This window comes from Ostrea edulis, chromosome 8 (assembly GCF_947568905.1).
Source record: "Ostrea edulis chromosome 8, xbOstEdul1.1, whole genome shotgun sequence".
NCBI lineage: Eukaryota > Metazoa > Mollusca > Bivalvia > Ostreida > Ostreidae > Ostrea > Ostrea edulis.
Genome location: NC_079171.1, coordinates 49,799,715 through 49,812,573, shown reverse-complemented (window position 1 = coordinate 49,812,573; position 12,859 = coordinate 49,799,715). Strand labels below are relative to the sequence as shown.

The 12,859-nt window shown below is 34.9% G+C and overlaps 1 protein-coding gene across 1 annotated transcript in view; it reads left to right on the top strand.

Moving 5' to 3' along the window:
- The first annotated feature begins 261 nt into the window (after positions 1 to 261).
- The window catches only part of LOC130049728 (transient receptor potential cation channel subfamily M member 2-like), an 88,413-nt gene continuing 75,815 nt past the window's right edge, over positions 262 to 12,859 (top strand). Inside the window, exons 1-5 of the mRNA XM_056147677.1 lie at positions 262 to 309; positions 399 to 579; positions 1,200 to 1,360; positions 2,961 to 3,082; positions 3,468 to 3,614. Of these exons, the coding sequence (XP_056003652.1) occupies positions 262 to 309; positions 399 to 579; positions 1,200 to 1,360; positions 2,961 to 3,082; positions 3,468 to 3,614 (659 nt within the window). The remainder of the gene's footprint in view (positions 310 to 398; positions 580 to 1,199; positions 1,361 to 2,960; positions 3,083 to 3,467; positions 3,615 to 12,859) is intronic.

The following is a 12,859-nucleotide window of genomic DNA, read 5'->3' as shown; positions in this document are numbered from 1 at the left end:
ACCACCCGTGGTTTGTATAGCGATATTAAGACGTTCGATGCATTAAGAGATAGTTTCTATATCTATTTTAAAGCCTGGCTATAACTTGTTTTCTGTGTTTCTGTTGTGTTTAATTAGTTAATTGCAATATTGCATTTAAAAAGCATGTTAAAACAGATCTTTTCACGTTTGGTATTGCACGAATGATCTCAGGTAGTGTTGGACACAGCATGACTTACACACTTGAGAGTGCACATCGGTTTTAAAGTTTGATCATTAAATATGCAACAAGAACATCCTAGTGACATGTACCCCAGTACATCAAGGCAGGTAAGAAAATCCAGGATTATACTTCCTCTTTATCTCTCGCTATATCTCCTTCTATGTCACACTCTATAAATGAAATGGCATTATTTCAGGATTTTGACTTTGATGCTGTTTGGAAGAAAATGGTGGATACTCTTTACGAGGACGAAAATAATAAGAAGACACCTACAATGGTGTTTTCTGTTATTGGTGATTCCAACAGCTTCGTCCCAAGTCCTTGGCCAAAGGCGGTGTTTCAAACGGGGCTCATTGAAGCAGCAAAAGATGGAGGAGGTACAATTAACTACACATTATATTTCAAAAACGACCCGCTTGTGCTTGCTAAAACAAATTTTCGTTTAACGGAATCTCCCCGTATTGTTAAACACAGTGAGTCCTATTTCACGTTTGATGCCAATTTTTTTTTATTTACGTGTTACATAGGTGTATGTACTGTTGCATTAATGTATGAGCTGTAATGCTATTATCACTGGTATTTGGTTTTGATCATGGGTTCCTTCGTTTACCTGACCAAAATATAGGTATCACAATGTGTGTAACCGGTCAACAGGACATACTTATTAAGCCTCTTAGACATCTGAACTCACCTCTCCTGTTTCCAAGGGTGGTGGTGGAATTTACCATACTCTCTAGTTGGTATTCTTTATGAGAATTATGAGTGATCAGTGTTCGTTATCTAATTCAAGGGACACTTTGCATTTTTTGTAAAACCCTATCCCCCCCATCTCGACCTCTACAGTGTATACAATATTAACATTTTTAAGTTAACTTCTATCATAGGTAATATGCATGATCAAATTAGAATTGCAATCAGACAACAATCTAGACAAATGGACTGCTTTTATCCACTAAATGACAAGCCTTTAAATAATACAATGAATATGACAAAACAGATACCTGGATCATTTATCATGGAAAGGAAAATGGATTGTCAAAAATCATCCGGGACGCTTACAGGATTTACGAAAATATGGAGTTCAGTACCAAAAAGAAGAGCATGGGCATAGCTGATAAGGATAGACACGTGAAGCTAATCAGTATTACAAAGACAAAGGTAAAAACATGTGAAATTTAAATCCCTTCCTGTAATGAACACACATTTGTACCTTTCAATTCGACTTGCAATATTTATGGATAACTCCACTTAAGTAATTTGTTCTTTTTTCCTTTAAAGTAAACACTTGGAAACGAATTGTCGGAATAAAGCCAGTATATAATACGCCAAGCTATTGAAATTCATTTTTCCATTGGAAATTTCTAATGCATTTATACCAACTCGTATATCATATATACCAATTGGTATTTTATAATTTCATGTGTGTGTATATTATTTACAAACCAATGATAAACTTGCTCCAGAGCATTCCCTTCGCCCAATAAATGAGGCAGAAGAACCGGCAGTCATTGTTGTTGCCGAAGTGAGGAAAAAATAAAATTGATATTAAAGTAGCTATTGATTTAAGAATCATACAATTTAAGATGTTTTTTAATTGTCAAGGACAACCCTTTACAAATAACCACTTTAATGCCAAGAAGTTTCTAACTTTGTACACGTTCAAAATCAAAATCATGATGTATACCAATTGTGCATGAAATACAAATGACAGAAAACTTAATGATTTATGGTACGAGTATATATATTACAAATATATGAAGTTATGTAATCAAACAGATCCATTTCTTTGTATATTGGCTCATATGCGGAAAAGCCATACTATAGAATGAAATGAGTGACATGGACTCTACTTTTAGAATGATACTCGTCATATGAATATATTTATATTGCAAATCACATTTTCCTCTATGAACCAACCAATTTCAGCGCGCGACACAATCCGTTCACATTGACTTTGAACGGATTATGAACTAGGATAAAGCACGCGACTGATAGAGGGTAATGGTTTGAAAAACAATAGAACATCTGTTACAAAGATCTCGCAAGTCACACATTTGGATTAAGATTGTGAACTTACGTGGATTATAATAATAAATAATAATAATACCATATTCATATAGCACCCTTTTCATACACTACGCTCAAAGGTGCTTTACAAATGTAATGTACAGTATTACCCCGGCAGACCTTATATCAATCTAGAACTTTCTCAGCCTCCTAGGAAGCATACAGTGCAAGCTGCCATTACAAGCGCTAGAGCACTAACATTCTAACAATATCTTTCACTGTCTATAGCCAGATACCCCTTTTACACTTGGGTGGAGTGAGGAAATTCATGTAAAGTGCCTTTCCCAGGAACACAAAGTCAGCCCTGCTGCGGCCAGGACTCGAACCCACGACCTTTCGGTCGAAAGTCTGACGGCCTAACCACTCGGCCACCGACTTTATCATCTCAATCTTGCGGTATCCTACCTCCAAAATGCAGTGCACCTTGCAATGTTGATAAAAGGCAGGGTGAGACGAAATGTGACGTCATGTCCATGTGTTGACGTACGGCAAAATAACCACTGTGACTCGTTTTATGCAACAAAATAGAAGCAATGTAAACAAACGGTGTTTTAGTAAATGAATATAAATATAAGAAATGAACATCACTTTTGAGCTGCAAATTCTCTGTGCCTCAAATCCAAATCCGTTCATACTGACCATGAACAGCTCAAAAGTTATGTTCATTTCTTAAGTGACTTTTTATAACTAGAGAATCAAAGAAAATGCGCAGTCCACACTGGAGCTGACAGATGTGGAAAAAAATATCGGGTTTGCGAGATTCATTTCTAAGAAGGAAGGCATCTTTTCCAGTCAAAATGAGGATTTAAGTAAGTATATATTTTACATGAAGCTAAAACCTGGTTCTCAAAAAATGAAGAAACGAATGCCCAAGATCAATTACGATTTCTTTTATCTGTGTTGAAGTGTTTGAGTAAGTGATAATGGATCTGATCAGATATTATATATCGCTCAAAATATATTGTATTGCATCATATATTAGAGAATTATTTGTAAAAAGTGAAAAAAATGAACAACAGTGTTACCTCTCTTCACGGACTTTGCTATCGCTATAATAAATTTCTGATGGGGTCTCTGTACTCTGCATAAAAAAGCACGACCATATCCTGCGTAAGCATGGTTGTATCCTAATGTGGTGTAACCACTGTGTAACTTACTTGTACATATATCATATTTGATAAATGTTTTTAGGAATCAGGGTACCTGTGCCAGTTGCAATTGTTGTGTGTGAGGGAGACATTTTCACAATTGCTCACGTAGAGAAAGCCTTGGAAATGAAGCTACCAGTGATTGTTGTGAAAGGATCTGGGAAAGTCGCAGACCTGATCGTGGATTACTTAGAAAAGTATGAATAATTACTCATCACTATCATGTTGTTCAAACGTTGCATACATTCCAGATGGCGAAGGTCAAATATAAATCAAATTAGGATATAATTGATTAATGGTTGGCTTATCAAAAATTACCATTACGGTGTCCCTATACCAATGTTAATGAGTCGCGCAATGGATACCTATGTATCCATTCTATATATATATATATATATATATATATATATATATATATATTATCTATATTATCTACGTTATCATTTCGTACATTTTGGATCAGCTCTTTGGACGAATAAAGCATGTCCTAATTCGCTCCACTTTTAACATTGTTTGACAAACCTAAAGACTAAAAAATATGTAGTTTGCGTTGTAAATACGTTTGTAGATTAGTGCATTTGTAGTGCTAGATGTATTTCTATGAGTTTTTGTTATTATTATCTGTTGATATTGGTCACATTATGTAATTCGTTACGTTTGTCCAGAAGAAGGGACGGGTCGTCCCTAAAATTTGACAATCTGGTTGTTCCTGTCGTAGGTCATTTTAGGGCTTTACACACACACATACACACACACATACGTGTAACGCGTGTCAAATGAACACCTTAACTTCCCACCTGCAACTGAACACTTCTACAGTTATTGGTATTTTAGTACGAAAATTTACTATTTGGTACTAAAAACAACATAGAAGACATTGCTGCGGTCGAAATTTGTGAAATATCGTTTTATTCACTCCTTGAATTTTTGCTTATCAAGTGAACACTTTCCTTTACACACGGTCAATTGAACACTTTCCTTTACACACAGGCAATTGAGCACTTTCCTTTACACACGGGCAATTGAACACTTTCCTTTACACACGGGCAATTGAACACTTTCCTTTACACACGGGCAATTGAACACTTTCCTTTACACACGGGCAATTGAACACTTTCCTTTACACACGGGCAATTGAACACTTTCCTTTACACACGGGCAATTGAACACTTTCCTTTACACACGGGCAATTGAACACTTTCCTTTACACACAGGCAATTGAACACTTTCCTTTACACACGGTCAATTGAACACTTTCCTTTACACACAGGCAAATGAACACATTCCTTTACACACGGTCAATTGAACACTTTCCTTTACACACAGGCAATTGAACACTCTGGCACACACGGGCAAATGAACACTCTGACACACACGTGTAATTGAACACTCTGACGCACATGGCCAATTAAATACTCTGATACACGCAGCCAGTTAAACACTCTGATACACACGGGCAATCAAACACTCTGAAACATCCAAACAATCATTCTCACCACGCTAAATAAATAAGGCCAAATCTCTAAAGCTTACAAAAAAGCGTGAAACGATGACATAAATCGAAATTGGGATGGGATAGACAGGGAATCCACACATTTCGTTGAAATTATCGCCGCAAGAAAATAAAAAAAGGGGGGGGGTAGTATTGATTGGATGATTGATTATATATTTTACGTCCCGTCGAGAATATTTTATTAATATTGAGACGTAACCAGCTTTAAGCGGAGTACCACGAATTTAGACCTATTCAATGTATCCATAGGGTTCAGGGTCGTAGCAGTGAGGGTTCTTTGAAATATCGTGCCAACACCTACTACATGTACGACAAGGGATATACGTTTATAAGGTCACATCCAAAAGATCCGTGATTCTCACTTCTAAATGTCGAGCGTTTGGCGAAGGAGCAATTAACACTACCAATTTTAACGTCTTAGGTTTGACGCATGAACGATGCTTGAACTCACGACCTCCCGGTTACGAAGCGAACGCTCTGCCATTGAGCTACCGCGACCGGTCGGGGGGAGGAGTAGTAGTGTCCATAATGATGACTTTTAATGTAATATTAACTTATGATAAGCATCATTATTATATATATATATACTTCTATGATTATAGACTCCCTCGTTTGCCAATGCATGCTGTACGGGCCAGACTCTGTAGTAATTCGACCAAAAAGTATGATAAATAAAATCAAAATTCTGTAATACAGTGCCTAAAGGATCTAAAACAAGTATTCATAATTATATACATTTTTTGCATCACTTTAAGTTTTTTGTTGACTTTTGACATGAATAAAAATTAGATATCTTTGTAAAGAAATGTTACGCGATATCTTAATTCCACTCTAAAAGGGAACATTTTCATGAACATTATGTTTATATATGTAAACTACATAGATGTGACCTTACAGAAAACTTTAATCAAACGTTGCAAAAACCATAAATTCTTTGAAAATCCGGTTTATAACACCAGTTTATATAACATAACTTCAGAATCAGGATTTGTTCCCGGTTCCTTTATATACTGTTACAAAAATATCTACATGTTTATGATATGTACATGCACATTATGTCAATTTTGACTATCATCTCACCTTGAAATATGAGGACAAAATTGTAATAGAGAACCCCCAAAAATCACGATTTTGCTTCATCTTAGATATTTTTGTTTAGAGATTTCGTGCCTTAGGCACTCATTACGCCCTTCCCTAAACGTGTTACGTGTTGGACCCCCCCCCCCCCCCCCCCTCATTAACCACGTCTGAAACACACCGACAATTGAACCTGGTACATTGCGCATAAATTGAACTATTATAACGAAAGGTAAAATTCAAGTTACATATTTGTAAGTTTTATTGATGAACTTAGTTCAGTCTCGAAAGGCAAGTAGAGATTTAAAACATTCCCTGAACATTGGCAATTCGCGCCTTCGAATGAGAAATAATCTCCCTCATAAAAGTGATTTGGACCCCCACTCCTTTCCCTGCCGATCTGAGGACAGAGATGAGCAATTGCAAATTCAAGAGAATATATTACCTTCTGTTTTTGTTGAAAAACTGGACGTGTCCTCTCATGACCTTTATAATACGAATTCACCAGGTTGATTTTTAAAATCTTATTAATGTTTTACATAAGCTCAAATTGAAGTCCAATAATATACGCGCATCAAATTAATTATCGCTCTCATTAATTCAATTGATGCGCACATCCATGTGGAGGAAATATTGCTCGCAAAAATTAATTTAGAGCTCTGTATGAATGACTTTATTATCTCTTTTAATTCAATGGAGGATCTTTTTAATTATATATACAAGGCTATTTCATAAGCAATTAATGCGTGCATCATTTTTTTAAAAAGAGCAACAATTCAATTAAAGAAATCATTCAGTTGTGGATATCTTGAATTGAAGATTATATCTCAATTAGATAATCTCTCTAAAATAATTATTCCACGCATCAATTTAATTAATGATATCATTAATTCAATAGAAGAGAGCAATAATTCAATTATTGTGCACATTAAGTGATGTTAGCATTAATGAATTATTGCTCTCTTCAGTTGAATTGTAGCATGCATTAATTCTATTGTTGGTATCATTAAATTATAATTCATTTGAGGAGAGCAACAATTAAATTATTGCGTGCATCAATTCAGCAGAATAAATAATGATATCAATAATTCAATTCATGCTCGCAATATATATATAATGCAGAATTGAAGATATTAATTATTTGAAGAGATCTTTGATTGCAATGTTGCGTGCATGAAATGAATTGATAATATCTTCAAATAATTAAAGATATCTTCAAATATTTGAGTTTGTTAATTTGGCGCTCCATAGATCTAAAACTAATCCTAGTGGATTCTGGTGCTTTCTGGCTCGAGACATCATAACAGCTCTTGCCACAAATGAATCTCACCATACAAGTGATAAAAAGACACTTGAATATGTTGCAGAAAAATAAAGATCAGGTGGGTCGCATATACCTATAGCCACCTCTCTTAATTTCTTCATAGGATTCATATACTTAAAGGGATTTTTCTCCTTGAAAAGGTGATATTTAAAAATATGTCACTCTTTAAGGAATTTCATAATCCCCCAATAGAATGTACCGGGGTAATTTCTAAACTGTTTGGTGAAAATGTTGACAAATAAGAATCAGTCACTGGTTATCCATGTGGAATTTAGCTATCTCATATGAATAAACTCTTGATTATTTTACTACAATGTACCATATTAACAAATTTCGGAAATAATTCCTTATTTGTCTTAAATTTTGATTTGATATAAAGAGCAAACTGAAATGATAAACTAAAGTTCACATTGAACACCAGTGAGGCAATTGTATACAGATATCAAATTCATATATTACAGGATTCATTAAGATATTTGAATTATTCTAATCTTTTAATGTTCCATGGTAGCAATGAAAACAGCAGGTCTTTTATATATACATTATATATGTAATTGCATGTGCCAAAAAAATGTATACATATATGAGTAATTCAACCACAGACATATCAATAAATTTGCATTTAATACATTGAATGTAGTCCTTTGATTAAATAATCAACACAGATGGATCCATATGATAATACATGTATTTGTAAAAGAAGAAAAAAAAGTTCCATTTCTCATACAAATGATATCTGTACAAATATCAAAATCAACAAGAGGCCCAGGGGCCACATCGCTCACCTGAGTCACCTTGGCCCTGCTGTTTTGATTTTTAAATGCTATTTTATCAATCTTTATTCTCATGAATAATGTGACCCAAACCTACCTCTAAAGAACACAACATTACTAAAATGAAATCATATAACACAAAGATATGACAAGCATGATATTGCTGTTCTGGATAAGACCAAGGTATGAAGTCATAGGTCTTGGTATGATATGAAAGACTTTGCCATAAGAAATCTATATACAATACATGAAAGCCCTATCTAAAATAGTCCTGGATATACTTAATAAGTTATACTTTCTTAAAAGTAGGTCAAACTCAGAGTTCAGGGTCACAAGGTCAAAGAATATAATATGATTGATTCTTTTAGCTGTTTTCCGCCACACTCAACAATTTTTCAGTTATCTGGTGGTGCCCAGTTTTTATTGGTGGAAGAGAGAACCCAGATACAATGTACCTGGGAAGAGACCACTGACCTTCCGAGAGTAAACTGGGAAACTTTCTCACTTACCGGTGCAAGCAGGATTCGAACCCACGCCAACCACTGAAGAGACATTATTTGTCGAAATGCGCATCTGGTGCATCAAAATTGATACCGTATAAGTTTTACCTTAAACACAATGTAGTTCAGGACACACTGAATAGGTCAGATTTGTTTTGCCATAAAAATTGTATATACAAGATATGAAAGCTCTAGCTTAAATAGTTCAAGAGTATATATGCTGATATCTTTAAAGGAAAAATCTTTAAAGATATCAGCATATAAAACTTTGATCCCCTATTGTTACCACACCATACCTCCCGGGAAATGATTTTAACAAACCTGAATATGCACTATGTCAGGAAGGTTTAATGTAAATTTGTGTTCTTCATACTAAATTTAAAAAGAATTCTGTTATTCGAATCGTAGATTGATCGATGTTCGTTATCTTCACCTTTCAGTTATAGAATTTAGTTAAAAATATTCAGTTGTTAACATCGACGGACTACAACGGACGCAGACCAATAGCAATATGTCATCTGAGTTTACTCAAGTGACCTAAAATTGTATAATTTTTCTAAAGCTTTTGAAAATTGATAATGCTATTAAAGCCTAGTCTGATCCCTTACACTCCATTTCAATAGTTAAGCGTAAAAAACAGACTGGCAGGGATGGGGACCAAACTTAAGAAAGCTGTGAGATTAGTTCAATATTCAAACCTACAGTTTTTGAATAATAAGTATTTAACCCAACTGGGATGATTTCATCCAAAATATTTCACTAAAAATATTTGTGGGGATATTAGTTCACACAGACATTATGTTTCAAAATGAGTACGAGTATGGAAATGAACTGGGGTTCAAATTGACTGGCTACGTATACCTAACATGGCTACATCAACAAAGAAAATCACTTGAAGCTGTGAGTTTTTAGGTTATATGTGGGTTTAAGGAATATTTGAAAGTATGCTTGGAAACAAGTATAGTGGGAAAATATGTTAGGAATTATTTAATATTAAATTCATGAGACAGCGATGCAGGAATGCAGTGATAGAGGGACTTAACCATGCACTTTTTTTCTGTGCCGTAAATTGAAGATTTTTAATAAGGGGTTCATCTGAAGCTCTAGCGCTCTGACTTGCCCCAATATCTTCTGAAAGAGAATGTAAAACTTTGATCCTCGATTGTGACCTCACCCTACCCCCCCGGATACCATGATTTGCACAAAACAGGAACCTTTTATGTGAATTCAACTTTCCTGGTCCAGTGGTTCTTGAAAAGGTTTTTTAGATGACCCCACCCTATTTTTGCATACCCTTTATCTATTGATGATGCATACCAAGTTTGATTGAAACTGGCCCAGTGGTTCACTCTGGAGAAGAAAATGAAAATGTGAAAAGTTTACAGAGAGACAGACGACAGGCAAAGGTGATCAGAAAAGCTCATTTGAACCTTTGGCTCAGGTGAGCTAAAAAAGGATATAAACATGTTCAATGTTAAACCTGTTTGTTGTATTGCTTAACAGCTCCATTGCCATCATCTACCCTTACTGAGCTTACAGTGTCAGACCTTGATATCATCATCATCACTTATTTTGACTATCCAGGCCAAATTAATATTTTTGCAAGGGTGAGGCCTGGCTGTCCTGTCGAGGTTGAAGTTTGTACTTCCACACTTGGCGACCCAGTGGATTGATCCTATCCAATACTCTAAACTCTAGGTCTCGTTTTAGGATTTCATCCCATGTTAGCTTTGGTCTACCTCTGAAGTTCTTTTCTGTTGATCATGATGCATAACATTCTGACAAATCTGCAAAAATATTTAGAGAAGTGATTAGTGAAAGGTTTTCGTTAAAGGTCTTCATAGAGATAGCAAGAAATGTATAATTAAATAAAAATCATAATTTCTATTTCTACAGAGTAAGTGTTTATCAAGTGATCAGCTGTAAATATTAATTCACATATCAATTATCATTTTTAAAGATTCAAAGTGATACATATATCATAAACATTTTATGACAAATATATCATAACTTCAGATTGTTTTTATGAAAAACAAATGTATCCCCAGCTCCCAAAATTGGAAGTCCTCCAAATGAAACCTCCAACCCCTTAATGTACTGCATGGTATGGAAGATAAAGCATGAGCAGGAACATAGACATTATGAACTCCAATAATTAAGCCACATAGGAGAAGGGTTCACAAACTATTTTACACCCTCCACCCCTACAATCCACTATATTAGGGACAACATTTGGATCTTTGATCTGTCCCTGCAATATGCACATCGCAAATGGCATTGAAGTATTCTACAAAATTTCAAGTCTATCGGATAAGCCGTATAGGAGAAGTATTCACAAGCTATTTTAACATCCTCCACACCTCTTAGATCTACCATTAACTTTTAGAAAAATAATTGAACCCTCCTGTCCCGACAATATGCACATCTACAAATGGCAATGAAGCATTGTACAAAGTTTCAAATATATCCAATAAGCCATATAGGAGGAGAAGTGTTGACAAGGTATTTTACATCCTCCACCCCTCTTAGATCTACTATTAACTTTTAGGGAAATAATTGAATCCTTCCGTCCCACCAATATACACATCTACAAATGGCAATGAAGCATTGTACAAAGTTTCAAGTCTATCCGATAAGCCATATAGGAGAAGTGTTCACAAGATTTTGTGGCAGACGGACAAAAAGTACAAAAACAATATGTCTCCCCTGAAAGAGGGGAGACATAATTACAGTACTGCAGCAATACTTTCACTGTATTTCAGTTGGAGGCTGTCAAAATACAAATTATCAATATACTCTTAAGGTGCAAATCAAAACTTGTATAGATATACCTTTTCTCAATACATTTTAATGAGTTTTATTTCATCTCTAGTGGACTCTCTTTAAGACTGGCTCAATTTGCTGGGAATATGGGCATCTAGCTATCCTGGTGCCATGCTCTTTTTAATGAATATTGTATTTTCTAGGTTATGTCAAAGCCACTTTTTCTCTTTGATGCAAAATTATGTTTGACTGAAATTAAAGTGAAGGTTATTTAACAAGAAATCTAGTAGACACATTCAAGCAATACCTGTTCCCTACCACTACTAACTATATATTTATTCAACATATGTTCAAATTCAATGGAACCACTGGACTTCATATACCATTTTGTCAAAATGCACAGCATTAATGAAGAGGGTGTTACAACTTACATATATACCAGATAAGATGTATCATCAATGTTCTACCTAATATATTAATATCTGCTCTAGAACCTGATTTTCATACACCCATGTTATGATGGACTGTATTATGGTATTTATCAAGCTCTTTCATCTGTCTGTTAGCTTTTTTTAAAAATTCAAAATCTTAGTTTATCAATCCTTATACCCACTCAGGTGATCTAATCAGTAATTAAAAAAACTGATTAATCTTTTTGAACATCATATCTAGGAAAGATACTTACGTACATATGTACCTTTAAAATGATACTTATGCCTTGTTTAAACAGCGGTTTTAATGCATATTTTGAATTAAAATTTTCAAACTTTAATGCGCATCAAATATACTTCGTAGAATAGATATAGGCCCCTGCATAATGACAAATTTGGGTCACATGCACCATACCCCTGGTTAGCTATAGATTTATATTTATGCTAATTTTGATTGAAAAACTAATTTTAAAAAACATAATTGATCGCTAAAAATAGTGAACATTAAGTGATTAGAAAATGCCAGATGTAGATATGTGCTCTGCAGAGACATACTGGGTCATATATGCATAAAGAAGAAAAAAACTATAAAACAATTCTCTTTGATCCATTGTAAATTGTAGGAAAATATTCTATCCCTTGGTCAGAAGAACGTGAACATTAAATGATAATGAAGTAGTGTACACAATGACCTTCATTTTTGCAGTTACTGCAATTACACCGGAAGTAGGGGGCGTGCTTACTGATGGGGTCCCCCCCCCCCAATTGTGGCCCCATCCTACCCCTGGGGGCCATGATTTGAATAAACTTGAATCTGCACTATGTCAGAAAGTTTTCATGTAAAAATCAGTTTTTTTGGCTCAGTGGTTCTTGAGAAGAAGATGTTTAAAGATTTTTCATATATATTTGTATGTAAAACTTTGATCCCCTATTATGGCCCCATCCAACCCCCGGGGCCCATGATTTGAACAAACTTGAATCTGCATTATGTCAGGAAGCTTTCATGTAAATCTCAGGCCATCATTAAAAATATTTTTGTTTGATGTACTCTGACTCACATT